Raw genomic sequence first — 22,289 nt, forward strand, 5'->3', positions numbered from 1 at the left:
TATCTTATATGCAAGCCAGGGTACATACATAGGCTGCGTTAAGTACTGGCAGTGAATATCGAAACGCAGCCATACATACATACATACACGATAATAGCGGATTCCGCTTTTCCGTTCAAACGTGCGGGACTCAACTCGCGGAAACGCGGAATCTAGTTACTAGTTACTATTCTGTTCCGCGCTTCCGCGTTTCCGCGTTTCCGCGCTCCATGTAATGGCACCCTTATTATTTAGGACCCTAGGGGAGAGCATACCAGATAAAATCAGAAAAATAAAATAAAACAGAATAGAAATTTATAGTAGACGATTTCATCTTTTGAAGGAAGAACTATTGAAAGAAGATATTGATACAATATTGAAATAATGGAATAATTTATTTATTTTGTATGTTACTCAAGTATATATACATTGTGTAACATTATATGTATTATAACGTATAACATGCAATTTATGTACAAAAATCGTATTTAACGTATTTATCTAAAAAAAATTTACATTTTATATATAATATACAATAATGTAACATAACACACATATATATGTATGTATTTATATGTACAAATTGATACAAACTGTAAATTATCATAAATTTTGTTTAAGTTATTTAAGAAAAAGAATCACTACGTCTCTAATATACATAGCAAATATTTTTGGCATTCATATTATGTTTCTTGTACATTTGTCATATGTTCATTACGTACATAGCGAAAGTATTAAACAGCCTATCGTAATAATTTATGTCACGAGTTGTAAACATTTGCCTGGTTTCCATTTGATGAGGGAAACCACTTACGGACCACGAAGTTGAGCCAATAAAGCTTCATTTTTGCGGCATTCAATAGTGAGCTGTCTAACTGCAGCCACATATTTGCGTTGCTGTTCTACGAGAGTGACGAGTTGTCGACTAAGCGTGTCTCGCCTACCTTTTTCGTCGGCACACCGTTTTTCGACCTAAATATAAAATCATTTTTTAAATTATTTGTTTGATTTTGCAATATTAACTCATCATTAAATATACAGAATTAAAAAGAAAAGTTATACAGAATCGGAAAATTTAAAGTCGCATAGTGTACATAGGAAGACAAAAATATCCAGTCAGTAATTTCGTAAATCAATTCTTATAGAAATAGAATAAAAATCAAGATAAAAATTGTTATTTCAAGTTAGATATGTTTGCCTCATTTCGATGAATACTACATGCTCCTAAAAATTGATTCATTTTTATATCATTATTTTCCATCTTACCATTGCTTTGTTGCGCTTCACTCCTGCAACAATTGTCTCGAATTGTTTCAGGAACTGTTCCTTGCCACTTGTCGATGCCATAGCTCTGTCGTAAAACAGGTGTGAAATTATAACATATATTGTTAACATTACGGATATATTAAAACTATTAATATTTACAGTACGTACTCATTATAGTTATCCTGAATGGAATTTAATAACGACAATTCCTTACTTATGTACAGTTTTGTATCATCGAGAGTATTGTACAACGTATAATATTGTTTGGTTTCTTTGTGCTTGGCTGAAACTGTAAACAATACGCTTTAACCGGAATTTCTTGAAATAGATACTTCTGAATTGCAGGATTGTTCTTAAGTAAAGATAAATTCGATTAACCTTGGTTATAGAGTTCCATAAAACGACGTTGATATTGTGTCAGTTCAGAGCGCCCTGGAACATCGTCCAGTTGTCTTGTTAAGGATGCAATAATTCTATTCTTTTTAGCCAATTGCAATCGCACTCGTGTTATAGCTTCCTTTTGGTCCTCATATTCTTTGACACGATCCTCTTCCTCCACCGGAGTACCATTTTCAATCTCTTGTAATATACCTCGAAGAAGATTTAAGTCCGACTTACATTGCTCTCGGAAATTGTGTTCTTGTTCCTTTAATCCCTCATGCACAGATAGAAGCTCCTCTAATCGTTTAAAAATACTAAAAGTTGAATAAAAATTCTTATTGTTTATTTCATATTTGTAAAAAAAGTACCAGAAAAGAAAAAGATTAATATTAAAAAAATTAATTATATATCTTCATTTATAATCATTTATAATCAATCATAACTTTATTACTTCTAAATACCTGTCATTATCATTAATTCCAAATTCCCGAATCTTTTTAAACGAGCGCTCAATGGTTTCTCTTCTCGTACGATATTCTTTCACTTTTTCTACTATTTCAACAAGTTTGTCGGATAAACTATCTCTCTCCTTCATTAACTTGCGTACTCTAGATTGTAATGTTGTCTTTTGTTTTTGCAATGCAATTAGAGCGCGCGATGAATCTGTTGCGTCGCCATCCTGCATTAATACAAATATCACGTTGAATGCTTCAATTATATTGCGCAAAGATACATTCTATATTTAAATTTACCTTTATTTCGGAAGTAGCCATGGCTGCATATTTTTCTGCCACTTTAGCAATTTCTTGCGCTTGTATACCAACGATGTTTCCAACTATACTTATACTTAAGCCAATCTGTATTAAGGACGAAAGATTAATCATTATAATATTACAAAAATATAAATAAGAAATTACTTATGCTTATTTATATATTTCTAGCTTTATAATGTGAATCGTCGTTTACTTTATTTCTGTCGTTCTGAAGAAGATCAAGTATGGTTTGAAACGTAAACTTGTAACTAACTTATTTTAATTTAATAAACATTAATTTTAAATTTATTTTCTAACATCTTTTTATTGCTCGAAAATTGGCCGTCCTTTCTATAAAAATACAAGTCACAATAATTAACTTTTTAAGGGAAAAGAATCTTTTGAATATGACCACACTTCAAATAAACAGATAATACTTTCACGTAAATTTGGATAATTTTTTTTTTTTTATGAGTGAACAATATGTATATAAATTGTATATAATAAAGAAAAGTATTATTTAAAACAGCCTTGAATCCATTCTTAATAACATTTTTAAAAATCTACATACCGAATGTTCTTCTACAACGGATAGAGCAGCGGTAATCTGTTCAGTTGTGTTCTAAAGGGTATATATATATATATATATATATATATATATATATATATATATAAATTACAAGAAGTATTGAATAGATAAATAAAAAATGATGTATTTTATGTAAACAATACCTTTTCATTTTTTTCATTACTCGACTCATTTCTTGAATCATTGCTTTTAGATTCTGTCAATGTTGTTGTTGTTGCCGATGAATTTAAAACAGCCTCAAATGGTGCTTCATATTCCAATACTGTACCGATAAATCTATTTGATTCATCTTTCACAAAGTCCTCTTTTTGTTTGAACAACCGTCGTGGCTCGTAGGCTTTCTGTTATACATTGAAGAAAAATAGGGCATATCAACTACACATCCATGGGGTTTTTATAATTAAATATTTTACTAAAAATAGTTTGCACCTTAGCTGAACGTAAATTTCTGATAACATTCTCATTAGCCGTTGCTCCAACTTCAGAATCTTCACTAAAAGAATGATTTTTGTGAAATTGATTTAACGCAAAGGCTCTCACAAAGTCTGCCATTTCTTGTCGCATTTCCATAGAACGCTTTACCAGCCATTGAACAACTGGAAATATATGGATACAGTCTAGCCCTTGTATTTGATGTGGTTCTATTCGATATGGACAATTCATTTTGGGAAGCATAACCACAATTTTCTCTGTCAAGGAACTGTAATACATATATTTTACGCAATGTGAAATATTAGTGTAACAGTTAAAAAAATTTTCTATGTAAGAGGATATTAATAATAAAAACAATAAAATATAAGGAATAAAAAGAAATTAATAAGTAAAATCATTTTCAAATAAATACAACGTATACAATACATACATTTTTTGACCAATTGTGAGATTTTCTTGAAAAAGTAAATCCACGTTTACATCAAAATTGCACGATTCAATGCACCAGGTCATGCCGCCAACAACCTAACAAATATTAATTTTTGAAATTACATATAAGCTTAATAAAAATAAAATAAAAACTGGAAATAATTTGCGAACCTTATCGAAATTCGATAAACCTTTAATTCGTGCCCTAAAATAACCCGCAGCGACAAGTAAGTCAATAATCTCTTGAAATTTAGTGGTTTGTTCCTCATCCTCGCGTACATCGACCTAAGAATATAACATTTGAACGATTAATTCAATATATTTAAACAATAAATAACAAGTTTGAATTATATTTATGCAGTGCGTATTCCATTTGAGAATAACTCATATCAATCTAAAGAATTTCTTACACCATAACTGGATACAAAGGAAAGTACGTATTCTTTGCAATGATTTGCAAATGTATTATTTCAATTTGTAATAAATAGTTTTATTCATATGATACTATCTGTTGTTTATCTCGCATAAATATATACTCTGATTCCCTGTCTCACTTTTGATATATATTGTAAATTCATCAATTTAGCAAGATAAAAGATTTTTATTATTTCAAGTTCTATAATATATCGCGAGAAAAGTCTTTAAGTAAATAATAAATAACTTAAAAAAAGACCTCATTTTACCAAATAGATGTTGCGTACTAGATATGGAACATCTCACCTCCGTGCTTTCAGAACTTCTTAATAATCTTTTCGGCACGTCGTTCAGCATGTCGTTGTTTTTTCAGAAACAGCACGCTGTCCTTTTTTAATATAGTTACAATTAAAAGAGATAATTTATTATAATTTGTGCAATCGGGAGCTCCAACTCCCTGGTCCTGGGTCATGTTCCAAAACTCACTCTATAGTTAACTAAAATACCATAGTGTATGTATGTACGTGACGTAAACTATAGATTTTAGTTACCCCTTTTCACAGGCTGCGTTCGGAAACGTCACCCGAGTGCACACACAAGTATACAGTATACTCCCTTCTCTTTCTATCTTAGCGAGTTAGAAGGAGAAGGGAGTATACCCGGGTGACGTTTTCTAGAGTCCCTTTATAAGAGTCTGGACAGACTGGTCCTTATTTTCATTGGACGTGCAACACCATGGCGGAACCAATCACGAGCGGTAAAATAACGAGCCTAGGAGCCTCTCTCAGGGGCGTATTATGGAACTATTCGAAATGGATTCCGATCGGAATTGTTATTTCCTACATTTCTATTGTATTTTTAGGGAAAACAGTATAATTTCGACAGGAATCCATTCCGCAAAGTTACTTGCATAATACGTGCCAGTACACATTAACGATATTGTTACGTGCTTTGCTGTAGCACTGTAGTGTTACATACCTGCGCAAAGCACGAAATGATGTCGTAACATTTACAGAATAAGTGTCTTAGAATTTAAAATAAAGAATTACAAAATTAATAAAAAATGAAAATGACAATGTCATGCATTTATCTATATATACATCTCGTAATTTTTTCTATCAATAAATTGTTGTATACTATTATAATTTATTTTATTGAAATATTTTTTTTAGATATTTTAAAGTTTTGGTTATCTTATCTCTATCAAGTCAAAATAAAAATATAGACAAACTCACACTTTCTCACAGCCTCTGTAGAATTCTCTCACGATATCACAACAATACAACGATTACGTGTAGTCATCGACGCCATAGTGTTTTTTCTTCCATCTAGGGCGTCTAGAATAGAGTCCCTATATACGTGACATCACTCCCAAAGTCTGTCCAGACTCTTATAAAGGGACTCTAACGTTTTTCGAACGCAGCCCAGAGTGAGTTTTGGAACATGACCCTGAACTATCAGCAGTCAGTTTCAGTAGAGCTCTAAAAAAGTAGGTATTCTCGTTCCGCCATTTTGGATCCAATCATATGTGAAAACATAACCTTTTCGTAAATGTCAACACGCTTTTCGGTCTCGTATTCTCAGAGCTTCCAAAATGACTGGCTGCGTTGCACGTAATTGCAAAATAATAGAAGCGAAAAAGGGTTTCAACTTTTTCGGAAAAGCGTCGTGACGTTTACGAAAAGGTTATGTTTTCACAGATGATTGGATCCAAAATGGCGGAACGAGAATACTCACATTTATAGAGCATGTGCACGTGTATGCCTCGACGACCTCGACGTCGAGAGCTCGAGACGACGTGTACGAGCGAGGGTCGTGGTTGACCAGGCGCGCGCGTTCTACGCTGCATTCTGCAAGTTTCTCGCGGAATTCTCCGTTCCACCTAGTCTTCGCATCGCTATCTTCTGTATTATGAAGAAACGTCAAAGAAGGCCGGTCCTGACGCTCACGAAACCGCAGGGCAACTGTCACGGCGAACACGCGCAAAGTAAATATCAATGTTTGTTTTTAGTTGGCAAACTGAATACGTCGACAGTTTTTTTATTTCTTTCGATCACTGTACTTACAAATATACTTAACTTATATACTTAATTAGGTTTAGACTCTAAATGCACGCGCCCCACTTTTAGTGCACGTTTGCAATAATCATTTTTCACATATAACTTTTTTGTTTTAGAGTCTAAACCTAATTCTGACAACGGTATCGTATTTTTAGATGTAATCCGCTGGCCACGCCACAGTCTTTTTGTAACAATACATTGTAGAATTTTTATATAAAGCGAATGTTTTCGCAAGTTGAGGTTAAAACAAAGTGTCGGTATTACAGACCGGTATAGGATCCCCTTAATGCGTAGTGTGTTATCACTTGTTTACTATATGTTTACTATTATTTGTCATATTATTTGTATTATGTATTGTTGCAGGTAGGTGTAAGCCAATAAATAATGCACAACCTATGCAGAATGAGGCCAATAATCCATTGGCCAACATGTTGTGCCAATACAACTCCGACAGCGACACGGAAGATCCTAAGAAAGATACACAGAAATTGGACGATCAAGTCAATGATTTCTTTAAGGTAAGTAGTTGATGACATGTTTTCTATATAAAAAAAATTATACTTATGCATGTTTGTAGGAAATTCAACTGATTGCCCCTGAACAACCTGTCCCGAACGTTGCTAATGATTCAAGTTTAACGACTAAAGCAGTTTCACAATCTGCGCAACAAACAAGCCAACAAACACGTAAGGATTTCAAATAAATAATAATAGAATATAACAAATATAATAAATATTATTGTGCGACATATTTAAATGTTTGTCGTTTCAGTATGGCAAGAATGTTATGACGAATCTACTGGTTATCCTTATTATTGGCATATCGAAACTAATGAGGTAACGTGGGATATGCCAAAGGAGTTACGTTTATTACAAAAACAATCGGAGGTCGGACCTGGAGGAAAACATCCTATCCAAGGACCGCATTGGGTAGATTTTTCATCTATCGCATGTAATTATCGTTTTATAAATCTTTCTACTTCTGGTATTTTAATAAGGGAGAATATTATCGATGAGCATTGATTGTAGATCGGCAATCTCAAGCAAATATACCGGAAGGCATGATACCACAGGAAGTGGTAGCGAGAAATCGCAACAGATTCTTGCATAATGAAACTCCTAAGAAATGTAATCCGGAAAGCAAATCGGAAATTAAGAACGAGTCCCCGACGAAGGATGATGATTCGGATGATGGGTACAGTATAAAAATTATATTTCAAATAGAATTGTACTAACTCTCACAGTTAAAAAATGTATTACAATTTTATAGACGGATAGAGATGATAACCTCTTTTGGTAGCGATGGAAGTGATTCGGAAGAGGAAAATAATTCCTCAGACGAGAATAAGCTATCGACGTCTTTATCTGAACCTGTAAAGTCTGTGCCGTATTTAAAAAACAGCGAACGTGGACCTGCCTTCTGTCCAACGGGAATACAATCGCCTACCAACAATTTGTTTTATTCATATAAATCTGATTCAACTGACATATCAAACTCTACAAGTTATCCTGAAGAACCTGAGGAGCGTAAAATAACTGAATCCGATAGTAAGAGTAGTATAGTTGAAGGTGAAAAAGAGTTACTGACGGAAAACAAAAATAGGAAAGATACTGATGCGTGTAATACAGTTCCAAAATTGGATCTCAATGTGTCTTTGGTACCTGGTTATGGAGATGATTCGGATGGAGAAGAGGAAGCTAGACCCAAGCAAGAAATAAAGCCTTTGTTCCCAATTGCGCGGAATGAGGAATACTTAAACGTAACAAACTCGTTAAAAAATACTCATGATGTTTCTGTGAAAAATTCTAGCAATGTACAAGGTCCCGATCAGTGTAGCGGCAGCAACGAAGATACGCAAGAAATGAAGAATGATCCCGAAAAAACAGAGGAGAAGGACTCGAAGACAGAGGAAGATAAATCTAAGACAAATATATTCCTGGAGGATATGCAAGTGTGCGGCAAAGCTTTTCAAAGAAAGAAGCGGATAGCATTTGATGGTATCAATTATATAGATTATATTTTTATCTAATTTTATTCTATAATAATTATATGTAACGAACATTTGTGCTCTTTTTCTTAAAATTATTTATATCAACTTTTTCATTTGTTCTAAAAATTATATCTTTATATTATTAAACAAATAATTTCCTCCTTAATTGTAGTGACATCCACTAAAGTTAAACCAAGTAATAATACGTGTCACGAAAATACAGTTCGAGATGATAACAGCAATGACCTTATGAGCACTGAAACTATTTCACGCAATGCCGAGGACGGCGAAGCAGGAGTGCAAAATCAATTGTGTGCGGAAAGTCAAAAGGAATGTGATGAAGTACATAAAGAAACCGAACAGTGCATTAGTATTAATACTGAAGAAAAGTTTAATTTGAAAGACGAATCGTGTGACTCAGAAATATCTGCCGAACATAAAACAGTATCGAACATTGTTGAGGAAAAGGCTAACGAAGAGATGAACGATTTGTCTCAGATTATAACGGAGAAATTGAGGTTTCTTTCCGAAGGAAGAGAGAGTGTCTCTGCTGTTCAAACAATGCAAATTCAATTACAAGTTAGTATTTTATTTATATACAGGGTGTCCCTGTACTCAGTGCTGAAGTTGAACTGGCTTTAGCACATGAAAACAAGTCGAAAATTTCAATAAACATATATCCGAATCCAAATGGAATTTCGAAGTTATAGGGTATTGAAGTTTCGTAAGCTTTCGTAAAAAAAACAAATTGAAATAAATGTTGTTTAACGTTTTTTATTCTATTTAAAGCATTACAAAAGATGCTCAAAAATTCCTCTGTCGACTTTAACACACTTTCTAGCACAAATTAATAATTTGTTTCATACTTTTCGTTAAGTATATGTTTGGAGTTCCACGGATGACATCGGCAGTATTAAGTGTCAGTTGCCATGATTATTTTGAGAGAATCGTAGATGAATTTTTGAGCACCGTTTGTAAAACTTGAAATAGAATAAAAAAACACATTAAATAACATTTACCGCAATTTATAGTCCGAGAAGCAGCGACACTAATTTCTGTCCAATTTCAGGATGACTGGTTTAATCTTTTCTTTTTACAGTATTTGTGCTAAAATATAGCAAAATATGCAGTAAACAAATATTTCAAAAAGTTTCAGTTTTGCTGATATAAGTCAAGTATACCATTCTTTTTTACATATTTAAGACTTTATTGCCAGGTCCTGTACACGTGGTGTGACAGCTGATGACCATTTTGCTATATTTTAGCATAAATACTGTAAAAAAAAAAAAGAACTAGCCATCCTGAAATTGGACAGAAATTAGTGTCGCTGCCTCTCGGAACTTCAATATATTGTAATTATATAAAGTTATAATTTGTTTTATATTACGTTGTTTTTGAAGCGTGTGATAATAGATATGAATTTTATTAATATAAATTGATGTATTTACCATAGACATTATCTACTGCATGGACGGCAGGTAGCTTAGAGGACAGTTACTTTCAAAAATGGCTAACAAATACAAATCATGAATTGGAAAGATTAGAGCAAGATGCGGCACCAGCTGGTTGGCTATGTCAATGGGATAGGTACAGTATTCCATATGCAATTTGTAACTTGTCGATATAAATAGGTTCTCATAATGGGAGGACATCAATGGCTTTAGGTGTATCATTAATTTATGCAATGAGTATATACATATATATAATATATGTATGCGAACTCATATTCTGCCTTGCTAAAGAAGAATGCCGTATCTGCAAAAAATTTACATTTTGAGTTATCGATTCTGACATTTTCCATCTCGAGGAATTCGTTAGACTAAGCAAAAAAATCGTATTTGAAACCGTTATTGAGAGAGATATAAAGTCAAAACTACTACCAGAAAATTGCAGATACAGCAGTTATATGATGAATACAAAGTATATACTGAGCAAAAACGCGGTATCTGCTTATATATTTTACAATTAAATATTGTAATAATTGTAATTTTAACTTTACAAAATGATTTCTAGAGGTAGTTTACTTCAGAAAAAAAGTTAAACAATTGATAAAATAGACATAGGTTGTGGCGGGTGCATTAAAGACTTTTGAACTGTCTTTCTCAGTTTGAGATTTTTACAAATACTGCATTCTTAGTAGGGCAGCATACATATACAATTGTCATGTATTGCTACGTGATTTCATCCATCATTAAAAAAGTTTATTTATTTTTAGCAAGAACTTATATAGGTGCAAGTTAGTTAATTAATAGATCTAGTACTAATTTTTTAAAGAAACATTGAGCAGCTAAATATTTATGACAATTTTTGTAGGACTAAATAAATTTAATACTAAATAAATTTCTAATATTTCTAAAACTAATATACATTCAAATATATTTTTAAATTTATATATTTTTTTATATAATTTATATTTTTCTACAAATTTTTATTCAAACCAAAATAAGTCATAAATATTGATTTAGTAACATTCATGATAAATAACCAATGTTGCAATATATACAGTGGTTATATACAATGGTCTTAATGTGTGTAATTTTTTTTTTGTTAGACCAATGATGCAGCTGATACATTTTATCATTTTGTACGCAATAATTTTTTTTAGCTTAAGTGAAGGTGCAAAGCTTGTAAAGATCATGGTCCCGAAGTGTAATATATTTTTTTAGTGCTAAATCGAGCTATTTGTCTTGTGATATTGTCAATGTGATAATTAATACGTGTTGAGTGATATAATATTTTTAATGTAAATGCTACTAGCGATCGAGTAACAAGCAAGTTACTTGGATTAAGGATACGTTTGTGCTGAATAGTTATGAGAGAAGTGTGAAGTCGAAGTAACATTTATTAAAATGAAGATAAGAAGACATCACGCAAAAAAGTGAAAGAACTCTCATATTCTTTGATCGCAACAGGATTAATAGTTTGCGCTTACAATTAGTATAATGTATAAATAATACATAGAAAAAATGTATCGCTTTGGCGAATGATTATAGAAGTATTTAATAGAATATTTTATAATATTGTTGACAGTGATATATAATTGTTAAAAAGTAAGAAATTTTTTTCGTTGTGATTTAAAGAAGTTATTAACTGAGAACATTTTATATTTTATATTTATATAAAATATAAAAATTAATTTTATGGCATTTATCAAAGCAAATAAATATTGTACAGTTATATAAGATATATACATTTACCTTGTTGGATATACTCAATTTTTTAATAAAATGCGAAAGAAAAAGAAATTATATTATCTTTGCGCACAAGCTGCAAGGTGTACAAGAAGTTGATCTGGTATTATAATTTTATCCGTTAATCTATTCAATAACGAACGACGATTAACAATGTAAGTATTATCCTATCTATTATATTTATCAATATCTGGTAATCCTTGGAACAAGCAAATAAACCAGATGTTGTTAGGATTTAATTTTCATCATTATTTTCCCTGCACTTCAGTCACGATACCACTTTTCCTTCACTTTGCTGTAATCGCGCATTAATGTTCTTCATGAGAGAACACACTCTGATAATTACATAATTACATCCCCCATCTCTCCTGTAATGAAAGACCTTCGTCGAGTAAAAACGAGATACGACATTGCAGGTAGGAGTGATTACTAGATTATGTTCTATTAATTTTTGCTTTTGTTTAAGAAACCGGTGACGCGAGTACACCGCGACGAATGTTTCACCACGGAAACATTATTTAAGCGTGTATTGAATGTAACATAGAAAATTACAATAGAAAAAACGACACTGCCATTACTGATGTCTCATGTGTTCCATTTTGGCCGGGGGATTTTTCTAGGTCACATAAGCGGTATTACTATCACAATACATCCACTGGGACATTACAGTGGACTTATCCTGACACCGGTATTGCCGGTGGTACCGAGGAGATGGAATTGTGCACTACTCCACCACCAGAGTCAGAAGAGTTATCAATCATAGGTATGTATCATTTACGTACACAGGTATTCTATACAACAATATGTTATCAATAGACAATACGAAAACTAAACTATTTGTCTATTTCATCACCATTGTTGTGTTAGGATCACCTGAGACAAAAAAAATGAAGGTGAAGCAAGCTGAGGAGATGGATGATAATAAGGTGGATGACGAAAACGTTGCAAACAGACATCCTACAACTTTGGAAGCACCACCTCCGCCACAGATATCTAATCCAAGTCCACCACCGCCTCCGAGAATATTCGCGGAAGATCTGAAGAAGGATAAGAAGAAAAGAGAGAAGCCCGATGATAAATTTATGGACCTAAAGAGGAAGCGTTTGGGGAAAGGTAATGAATTATTAGTATTGTAATATAGGGGATTTTTAATTATATTACTTTATAATATCTATATTATTAAGGGATTGCATTTGCATGTTATAGCAGAGCAATTAGTGTTTGTATTAAACTCCTCTGATATACAGGGGAAAAACGTTCAATGTCCATCTGAAGCAATTTCGAGAAAAATGCACACAATTCTGAGTTTCAAGACATTAGATATTTTAGAAAGCTTTTGAAAAAATCTGTCAGGGAATATTGGAATGCATAGTGTTTATTTAGTGTTTACATTATATGTTGGACTCTGATGGTTCTTCCTCACAAGTGCGTAGATTATGATTGTTTTTCAACAGCACGGTACATTTTTCGGCCTTATTTTCCAATGAATTGTAACTGTTCTTGATCAAAACAGATAAGAATTAAGAAAGTTTTTTGAAAATGCCACAAAATAGCATGAACAGTTTCGACAAAAAGTGGACTTTGATCGTTTTTCCTCCGTATCCTTCAATTATTATTATTTGTAATTATAAATGTTGGACATATTATTGTAGGCCAGTCATATTAGACATCGAACCTTCCAATTAATCTTCCCAGGTTGCAACCATCATGAATTGCTTTAATTTGAGGTGCTATAAGTGGGATTTATTTTGCTTCGCAAAATTAATGCGCAATAAAAAGTTATTAACAATATTATTAACAAAAAAAGTGATTTTTTTTATTTTTCTCAAATATCTCGAAAACTAAGCAAGATAGGGTAACTAACTATACGGACCTTTTTTATAGAGCGTAAAATTATCTACAATAATGATCTGAACAACATTTATCGTCAAGTGAGTCGTTTAGCTTGCACGCGCCGTCAAAGTTCGAGACTCGGCTTCTGAAAACCCTCGATTTCATCGTTTTTTGCTTCCTCATAGAGGAAGCTTTGTAATGGTGAAAAAATTTTTTTTCCAGATTTTGATGGAAATAGGTTTAGAATGTTCTAAAATGTCGAAAAATCATATTAGTAAAAAATGTCCGGAAGTATGTATGTATGTGTGTGTGTGTGTGTGTGTGTGTACGGATTTTTGTACACGCATCTACTTCTACAATTTTTTAGATACCAGTTTGAATTTTTGCACACAAATAGAGTATCATAGAAAGTATGTCCTCCTCAAATTTTATTGAAATCGGTCTACCGGTATAGATTTTATGCAGATTTTCCTTTTTTTGAAAAATGTGTTTTACGCTGCCGCTTTCTCAATATTTGAGATAGCGATTTATTTTTAATTTTATTATATTTTCCAGTTTTTTTTCTACCCCTATTTCATATATAATTCATTAAAATTTGATTGATCAGATCTCGTATTACACACATTTGAAATTTCGAAGAATTCGTACATACATAGAAGCTTTATAAAACTTGATCTGATCAACCAAATTTTAACCAATTATATATGAAATAGGGGTAGAAAAAAGACTGGAAAATATAATAGAATTAAAAATAAATCGCTATCTCAAATATTTATAATATCGGGCTGATTTTTTTTATCGATAAAGTATTGTTTTAGTTTTTAAGTGGACAAGTATTTTTAGTATTTTTTAGTGAATGTATATAATTATTTACGCAGTCCCCAAAAGAGTTAAGTGTGAAATCAGAACCTTTGCTAACAAAGCTTCCTCTATGAGGAAGCCAAAACAAATAAATACTGATAATTATACCTCGAATAAAATAAAAACTTGCACACTTAGGAACTATGAGGAAGCAATGTGCAAGTTTCTACTTGCACAATTAAAAACTACGAGGAAACAATGTGCAAGTTTCTACTTGTTTTTATGTTGCGCTGGTGATTTTTTCCCGTTATTTAAAATGGAATTAAAAATCCCCAAAAAATCACACATCATCTGAGAACTACAAAGAACACTTTTCATGGTGTAACCGATTTTTTAGACTCTTTCTTTAGTTTGTAGCTATGTAAGCAAAAAATTTTGATTTTTTAGAATAGTCCTAGTTTTACGCTGTTTTCAGGCATTAGAATTTATTTGAGACGAATTTTATCATATGCATCTTGTTGTGGACAATATTTGCAACTATACATAGTAGATAAAATACAAAAAGATTTGTATTTTGTTTACAGACAGAATAATGACTCTGGATACGCAGATGGTGAATCCTGCCTTAGAATCTTTATCCTATGCGCATCCACAAGTGACTGTATCATCTCAAACTTCGATACCTCCGAATCACGCAAATATGGAACCTTTGCCGCCTGGTGTGGACTTACCAGATACGTCTTACGAAGCTGCCACTCTGAAAGGGATAATATATAATGCGGCGTCACAGCCAAGCAATGCAATTTACGCGCCTTCGATTGCTGATCCAACGATACCTATCCTAAGCCATCAAGCGGGTCTGCTCCAGGAATCATTTGTTCATTATCCAACTTTTCATCAACATTTGCATAATGTAAGTACACTTCTGTGTTTGAATGTTAATAAATAGATATAGTATGTATTCCTAGTATGTTAAAAAGAGTGCATAAAGAGATACGATAGTATATATATCTCGCGCATGTCAAATATAAATACATGAAGAAATTACATTAATAAATATATATTAAATATATTTTCTTATCCAAAATAAAAATATAGCAGACATAATAATATAAAAAATAAAAATAATTATAGAATGTATATAATTTCAAAAAGTTTGTATCCACGAAAGCTTTATGCAAGTACATGTAATTTATGTATCTGTGTTGTTAGCAGACAATTGCAGTTGCAAACAAACACGGTGGACAGAGTGCAATTCAGTTCATGGTGGGATATGCACCGATTTATACGAATAATAAAATCATCGCCAAGCCGCCGGTCAAGTCCTCGAAGGAATCTTTGGGATCTGCCCTCGATTCCTTTTACAACGATATTGCACGTATTGAGAAGACGGAAACGGAACGGACAGGACAGCATCAGGATGTCACTGCTACGGTGATGGAGCAAGTATCTATTCCGACCGAAGAAACAAAACCGGAAATAGAACTGGAAACTGTATCCAGCGATACGACGACGAAGGAACGGAAGAAGAAGAAGGTGGCACTTTTACTCATCGTATTTATCTCTTTTGATATCATTTTCTTGTCATAAAAACAGTAAAATTTTATATAAAAAGTGAATTTTTCAACATTCTAATTCTTTATATGTTAGATTAAACTTATAAGGAAACACCACGGAAGTGTCCTCCTTCAATTTTGATGAGCTTTTAATATGTTTTGTGATAAAGAAATTTCAAAATTCTGAAAAATGTTTAGTGGTAAAAGTATTTTAAAAGATTTTTTGTCATTATTTTTAAAGTATTTTTCAAACCATTCAACTTTTATTTAAACAATTTTTTTCTATCTTTATAGTTCCGCAGATATTCGCCCCGACATAGAAAATCCGATTTTTTCCAAAGGGTTTTATTCCCTAAACATGCGATTGGGCACGTATAAAAAAATACTTATCTCTTATTTTTATCTAGAAAACAAGATATTAAAAGCTCATCAAAATCGAAAGGGTACAGTTCCGTGTATTTTCTTGTTAATAATTTTTGGACGTGAAAGTTAAATACTTCAAATTGCAATGAAATAAATATTTGCTTTTTATTTTATTTTTTATAATAAAAAAAGTTTTCAGAAATTTTTCACCAAGTATATACATTTCATTAGTATTGAAAAAGTCACGCTAAACATATATTAATCTAATAAACGTATATTAATGAAATATTTGACACTTGATGTAATTCTAGGCAAGGATCAGCAACAGCAAGAAACATAAGGAGATGTCAAGCATGGTGGCAAAGTGGCAAAGGGTACAAAAGAATCTAGAGGACATTGTATAAATAATAGAAAGCGATTGAAATAAAATAATTAATTGCTGTACTGATGTTGCATATATAGACTGTGTTATTAGTATCTTTAGATTTCATTGTACATATGCATTGTTAAATATCTCTTCTATTGTGAACCATTTTAAGTTTTTATTCATAATCCGATACGTATATATTTGTTGCAAGAGTATTACAGCAATATTACCCGTATTATTGAACGTAGTACTTATCTTTCGTGCGATATTATGATGAAGTTATTATAATATCTTATAATTAATTGTGAATTTTGTGATAATTTTTATGCGCAGTAGAATCAAGTGATATATTATGATTATTATTATTAGTTTTGCACATTTATATAGTCAAAAATATGAGTACATCTTTATAATTTGATGTGTTCTTTCAATGTCAAGTGTCAAGAGGTACTGTTTCATTGAATCAACACGAATTATTTTTACACATACGCTAAGCTCGATTACAGAATGTGAATAATGAAATCATACTTTATAGGCTTTATTGCAAATAAGAGAAGATGGAGTAGAAATAAAAAGCATAATATTTGATATTACTGTCGTTTTATTTCAACTCTCGTTTAACAAGGTTGGGTTGAATCTAAATGGAGTCATATCCTGGTGCTTCTCTGCGTATGAGCTGCTAAAGCATAGCATGGTGTAATTTTGTTAGTCTTTCAAGCCAGTCTTTCCGCAGCGACTATTAGCGTAAGATAAGAGAGTGGGATTATTCTATCTTGTCCGATATAAGGCCTAATTTCTCCTCCCGGCTTGCTCTTCTCTTCTGGTCGAATTAATCTGACTCACCTTGTTATTAACGTCATTTTTCCTCGATTATTTTTTAATTTAATTTAATTATTTCTTGACAAAGTATTTGTCATAAATTAACAATAATAATAATTTAAAGTTATTTTTTGATCAATTAAAGGAGAAAAACAGATAACTTTTATTTTATTATTTTTTTAAATAATTGGGTACGATTTTTTTCGTTTTGTTTACATTTTATTTTATATATTATGTTTATGTTTTATTGAACACTTTAAAGATTGATATTGAAAAGTTCTTAATAATTTCTTATGTGATAATTGCGTGATATCAGAATTACTATAAAAAAGTATAATTTTAGGTTTTATTTCTTTTGTTTATTCTATTTACATTTTATTAGTTTGTAAAATAAAATTGTTTCGAACAAAGTTTCCAAAGTATATGGATAATTACAATATAAGTATAGTTTGCAAACGCGCGCCCCCGCACGTGTGTATGTGTGTGTGTGTGTACAAGAACTTTAAAATATTAACAATAAATGCTAAAAATATAATACAATGTCTATTATAGCTTTGCATTATATAGACAACTAAACTTATTTTTAATAAGAATTCATATGTAAAGTATAATCTATTAGATATATTACATGAAAGTAATTGTATATTAGTTGTATATACACAATAGAGAAGCCTAATGTTACATCATATTATATATTAAAATTAATTGATATACTTATATATATATATATATATATATAGAACATTTTAATATCTATCTTTTATAAACCTAAAGTAGAGTATAATCAGTGTTATGTATTACAAAATTAGCAAATTAAGCATAAAAAACCAAAACATTTAAACAATATATATTCGTATAACAAATTTTAATATGAAGAAAAAGAAAAATAATTGCTTTTTTTCACGTAATACAGGCTTCCACTGTCTTTTTGACAGCATCACGAGCATATGGTATATACGATAAGGAATACCATGTCATAGCTAGCGACTGAATAATTATAAATAGAAGAGCTAGACCAGGATTGTGCAACTGAAAACAAAAGAGTATATTAATTACTTTAAAGAATATATTAACAACAGGAAGTATTGAATACTTACATGCAAAGCTGCAAACAATGTTAAAGCAATAGAGACAAATACTAATATAGTTGCAATTACTCTTGTCGATGCAAACATCTTCTTAAGTTGATTAAATGGACCCATCAAGAAACATGTACTAAAATACACAAGTCAATATATACACATATATAAGTAGTATTTGTTGTTAGCTTATGTCAAAATAACAGTTACTTTATTTTAACAACTTTTCAATAATTATCCTGTATATTAAGAAAACATGATTTAAATATCATATTATTTGATAACTGTGCCTTGTATTTTACCTGAGTAAAGAGATAATGTTGCCTAAAGTATAGAATACAGCAAATACAGCAAGACCTTTCTGTAAGAATAAGGCAAAGGATCCAAGGAATGTACATAGTATGCCTACGATGAAACAAATAGCAAAACCTTTTATCCTGGTAGACCAACTTAATGTTGTTTGATCCATGACCTGTTAATCAAAGAAAAAACATAAATTTTCTAAAATTTTTCCATTAGACAAGTGAAATAAAATTATATATAATATTATAAATAATAATTTTAAATTATACATAACAGTAGAGAAATGTTATATAAGTATATATATATATATATATATATATATATATATATATATATAATATCTCAAATATTCTTCAATAATTACCGTAAAATCTGCATCAACCTTCCATTGTTGATTGCGAGTGAGCATTTATTAAAATATGATATTTTTAGTTTACAGATAAAACAAGATTATTATATATGTAAGTTAGGGTTACCAAATATCACTGTCGCGAAAAGACAACAATTTCTATAGAAAATATTAATGAAAGATATACATAAAAAAATGTAAGTAAAACAATTTTAAATTTCTTAAATTACAATTTTAATCATTATATACATGTAATCATTAAAGTTAGTAATCATTTAAATTACTTTATTAAAATATATATTAATACTTTTCTTTCATTTCTTTTCCACATTTTTTTTTTTTTTTTTACATAAAACGTATGTTTAATTATTTTACACTTATCTCAACTTTAATATAACAAAACAAACTGAATTGTTAACATATTATATAATGAAAATTTACATTTTTCTTATAAAATCATATTTTTCTGATATAACAAATTTCATAAACTATAAACAATTGCTTATTACTTAACCCTAAGTATACACTCTAGGGTCTTTAAGACTCTAGGTAAAATTTGAAATTTTACCATTGATAGAACGAATAAGTAAGGGGATACGACTGCAATGTAGAAAAATTTTGGAGTCTCTTTAATAGCTAGCAACTGCCGAAGCAGTCAATTGTCCGACGGATAATTAACACGTAAAATAAGTCTGGGGTCTCTCATCGGACTCCAGTATAGAATATTTCGTGCAACTTTTTTTTGTAAGTAAGTATATTTTCTAATTTATTTTATTCGAGTTCACGGTGTAAAGCTATATTCAAAACAATATCTGATTATAATAGGTTGGCCAATAAGTCCGTGCGGTTTTTGACTTATAAATGTTACTTATAAATAACCTCACGGACTTATCGGCCAACCCAATATTTCTATCATTTTTAAATAAAAATATTGTTATCGGTTTTACTAAACTTGTCAAACTTGAGCGCGAGATTGTTAAAACATAAAGTATACCAATACACTTGCATATTGTTTTAGGTAAATAACGGGAACACATAGCTGCGACGAGGTAACAAGTGTTTAAATCTCGACTAGAAACAGAGTATCTGAATAAGTCAAGCTATTCCGAAGAAGACAGCGAAAAATGCATGTCTAAAGACAAATCAGAGGAAATCAGTGATATGGATTCGGAATATAGAGTTTCTGCGGAAGAAAGCAACGATGAACTGGAACTTCCTGCAGAGACTCCTCGAAGGAAGCCTATAAAGATTACTGAGAAATCCTGTAAAGTCCATATCCAAGACATATGGTAAAAACCATTACAAGTGGACAACATTAGTCTCCGAACCAAGAAGACGCCATTAACAGGAGCGAATAGTTTTTTATATTTTGTATTCTTTATTCTCTTTTTATAAATAAATATGCATTATAAATCATTGAACATGTATTTCTTAACAAAAATGCTAATTTTTACTTGTTTGCAAAATTGCCAGATAATAGAAATGTGAAATTTCATCATTTTTAGAGCCTTGTAATTTTGATAATAATATTCCAATATTTAAGTGGAAAATTTTTTCGTACTTTAAAATGTGCTTTTTCAAAGTCTGAAAAGTTTTCTTGATTATCTCTGTTAGCAAAAAAGATATGAATTTTTCAAACAATTACAGTAAAATAACGGTTTTCTTTGCATTTATGAGTGATATCACAATTTTTCATCCCCTCCAGACCCTATTGTGGTGTTTACCTATGCAAAAAATAAGTATGTTTACCCAGGGTTAAGTTTCCTTCAAAAAATTGCAAACAATTTCTATTGCAAAAGTTGAATTTTACTATTACCAAACTTTTCATAATTTCAATCAAGATTAAGTCTTATTCACTTGACTATTGCGAAACCATTACATTACTAAATGTAACGCTCTCTCAGTGATGGCATTCTAAGCAGGAATTACGAACATATATTGACAAGTTGTTAAAAATATTGAGTGTTTTTCTGAATTGTCTATTGCTCGAAAAGACTCGATTTCTCATTTACTGATTGTTCATTCAAATCAGAAGTCTGATGCACAGCCATTTCATTGTTGGCATTTTATCGAACAAATGCTGTGTTCTACTTTATACGAAACTGAGAGTTAAAATGCAAAATTGTAAAAATAGAACATTTATTGTTTTTGTTCAAAGGTAGGAAGACGGAGGACCAAAGACTAAATTATAGGGCATGTCCTCCTAAAGTAGAACGTTTGGTAACCCTAATGTAAGTATAACTAATCTCATTTATACGTATATTGTATTCCAATCAGTAATACGGTTTATTAAACGTAATTACCTGGGTAATAATACCGCTTTCTTCGTCGCACCGCTCGTTGCCATTCAGGGCTCTCCGTAGCTTGTCCATTTTTTAAATGAAAAACGAGTAAACTTTTCAGAGAAACTGAATATTAAATTTATTAATTCATTCAATATGTGAGGTTATCAAAGCTCAACGATATATTTTACTCCTTCTATCGCACATTCGTGTTTTAGATCATGCGCATTTCTAAATGCTTAACTTATCGGGAAATCTTTACACGTTGAATTAATAAAAACACATCTGCCATCATATTTATTTACAAGTCTTTCACGCATATACGTATGTTGCGCGTGCTAAATGCTATGGCTAAACGAACTTGAGTTGAGACACAACAGTATTGAGACTTGAGACTGCTTGAGATCTGTTCTTTATAGCTGCACTAATTGCACTTTCTAATTGCATGCACTTAAAGGCCCATATTCATAGTTGGAATTTATTTTGAAGACCGATTTAAGTTCAGTTTTAAGTTGTCTATAGATCATAATTAATAAATGTGGATAAATAAGACGAAACTTGAGTAAAATCTCAAGACATAACTTGTCGAAGATGAACTTATAGGCCTGTTTGTGTTGGCTGAACTTCTTGCACGATTAATCTTTCCTCTTTTTCTTTTCACATTAAAAAAAAAAAAATATATATATATATATATATATATATATATATATATGATTATAATCGATATAATTGTATATATTTATTTTTGTACAGTTATCTTCGAGAAATGACAAGAGATGATACATCTAATATTTGTAAATAGATTTCTGTTAGAGGATCTGATCATGGATTAATATTTTAATACTGTTTCCAATTGTTATCGGAATGAATTAAAGTATGGTTTTGTATCTTCATATTGTAATTATTATATTCAAGTCATTAAACTATTCATGTATTTTTATTTTCCCCTCAAATGTTTGCGAAAACTTAACTATTTAGTAGAGCTACATAATCGAGTAAATGAATTAAATATTATCACATAACTGTATGAATGAATTAAAATCACAATCCTTAA

General features: G+C 31.1%; 3 protein-coding genes across 8 annotated transcripts; 1 reads left to right on the plus strand and 2 right to left on the minus strand.

Annotated features, from left to right (window-relative positions):
• Nucleotides 1-355: 355 nt before the first annotated feature.
• Fidipidine (coiled-coil domain-containing protein 93) lies at nt 356-6,110 on the minus strand. 2 transcript variants are annotated; one of them, XM_077413602.1, is made up of 13 exons: nt 5,980-6,110; nt 4,549-4,630; nt 4,000-4,113; nt 3,830-3,924; nt 3,397-3,667; nt 3,111-3,308; nt 2,950-3,000; nt 2,379-2,483; nt 2,088-2,305; nt 1,624-1,940; nt 1,414-1,534; nt 1,246-1,330; nt 356-951 (listed from the first exon to the last, which is right to left on the minus strand). In XM_077413602.1, the coding sequence occupies exons 2-13, from the start codon at nt 4,597-4,599 to the stop codon at nt 790-792; spliced, it is 1,788 nt and encodes a 595-aa protein (XP_077269728.1). In that variant the 5' UTR covers nt 4,600-4,630; nt 5,980-6,110; the 3' UTR covers nt 356-789. The 2 variants fall into 2 exon arrangements, with proteins under 2 accessions (XP_077269728.1, XP_077269729.1); XM_077413603.1 differs by lacking the exons at nt 2,950-3,000; nt 5,980-6,110 and having other exon boundaries at nt 4,549-4,722.
• Nucleotides 6,096-16,991, plus strand: LOC143901356 (uncharacterized). Of its 4 annotated transcripts, none has more exons than XM_077413598.1 (13): nt 6,096-6,229; nt 6,666-6,820; nt 6,880-6,988; nt 7,074-7,253; nt 7,331-7,496; nt 7,572-8,299; nt 8,465-8,871; nt 9,746-9,879; nt 12,104-12,246; nt 12,351-12,596; nt 14,702-15,030; nt 15,330-15,671; nt 16,348-16,991. In XM_077413598.1, exons 1-13 carry the CDS (start codon nt 6,154-6,156, stop codon nt 16,438-16,440), a joined length of 3,108 nt encoding a protein of 1,035 aa, XP_077269724.1. In that variant the 5' UTR covers nt 6,096-6,153; the 3' UTR covers nt 16,441-16,991. The 4 variants fall into 4 exon arrangements, with proteins under 4 accessions (XP_077269724.1, XP_077269726.1, XP_077269725.1 ...); XM_077413600.1 differs by having other exon boundaries at nt 15,330-15,653; XM_077413599.1 differs by having other exon boundaries at nt 15,333-15,671.
• A 563-nt stretch (nt 16,992-17,554) lies between these two features.
• LOC143901361 (vesicle transport protein SFT2B) lies at nt 17,555-21,606 on the minus strand. Of its 2 annotated transcripts, XM_077413608.1 has the most exons (5): nt 21,257-21,606; nt 18,969-18,986; nt 18,604-18,773; nt 18,320-18,437; nt 17,555-18,251 (listed from the first exon to the last, which is right to left on the minus strand). In XM_077413608.1, exons 1-5 carry the CDS (start codon nt 21,323-21,325, stop codon nt 18,123-18,125), a joined length of 504 nt encoding a protein of 167 aa, XP_077269734.1. In that variant the 5' UTR covers nt 21,326-21,606; the 3' UTR covers nt 17,555-18,122. The 2 variants fall into 2 exon arrangements, with proteins under 2 accessions (XP_077269734.1, XP_077269735.1); XM_077413609.1 differs by lacking the exon at nt 18,969-18,986 and having other exon boundaries at nt 21,257-21,605.
• Nucleotides 21,607-22,289: the final 683 nt, after the last annotated feature.

This window comes from Temnothorax americanus, unplaced genomic scaffold (assembly GCF_048541705.1).
Source record: "Temnothorax americanus isolate GAGA-0224 unplaced genomic scaffold, ASM4854170v1 Scaffold33, whole genome shotgun sequence".
Lineage (NCBI taxonomy): Eukaryota > Metazoa > Arthropoda > Insecta > Hymenoptera > Formicidae > Temnothorax > Temnothorax americanus.

Coding starts and splice junctions, on each gene's coding strand:
- Fidipidine (XM_077413602.1), bottom strand. CDS start 4,599: ATGCTGAACGACGTGCCGAAAAGATTATTAAGAAGTTCTGAAAGCACG. Junction 1,941..2,087: donor GGAATTAATGATAATGACAG/GTATTTAGAAGT, acceptor TTCAACTTTTAG/TATTTTTAAACGATTAGAGG. Junction 1,331..1,413: donor ATTCAGGATAACTATAATGA/GTACGTACTGTA, acceptor GTTTTACGACAG/AGCTATGGCATCGACAAGTG.
- LOC143901356 (XM_077413598.1), top strand. CDS start 6,154: ATGAAGAAACGTCAAAGAAGGCCGGTCCTGACGCTCACGAAACCGCAG. Junction 6,230..6,665: donor TCACGGCGAACACGCGCAAA/GTAAATATCAAT, acceptor GTATTGTTGCAG/GTAGGTGTAAGCCAATAAAT. Junction 6,989..7,073: donor ACAAACAAGCCAACAAACAC/GTAAGGATTTCA, acceptor TTGTCGTTTCAG/TATGGCAAGAATGTTATGAC.
- LOC143901361 (XM_077413608.1), bottom strand. CDS start 21,325: ATGGACAAGCTACGGAGAGCCCTGAATGGCAACGAGCGGTGCGACGAA. Junction 18,438..18,603: donor AACATTATCTCTTTACTCAG/GTAAAATACAAG, acceptor TGTGTATTTTAG/TACATGTTTCTTGATGGGTC. Junction 18,252..18,319: donor CATTGTTTGCAGCTTTGCAT/GTAAGTATTCAA, acceptor TTTTGTTTTCAG/TTGCACAATCCTGGTCTAGC.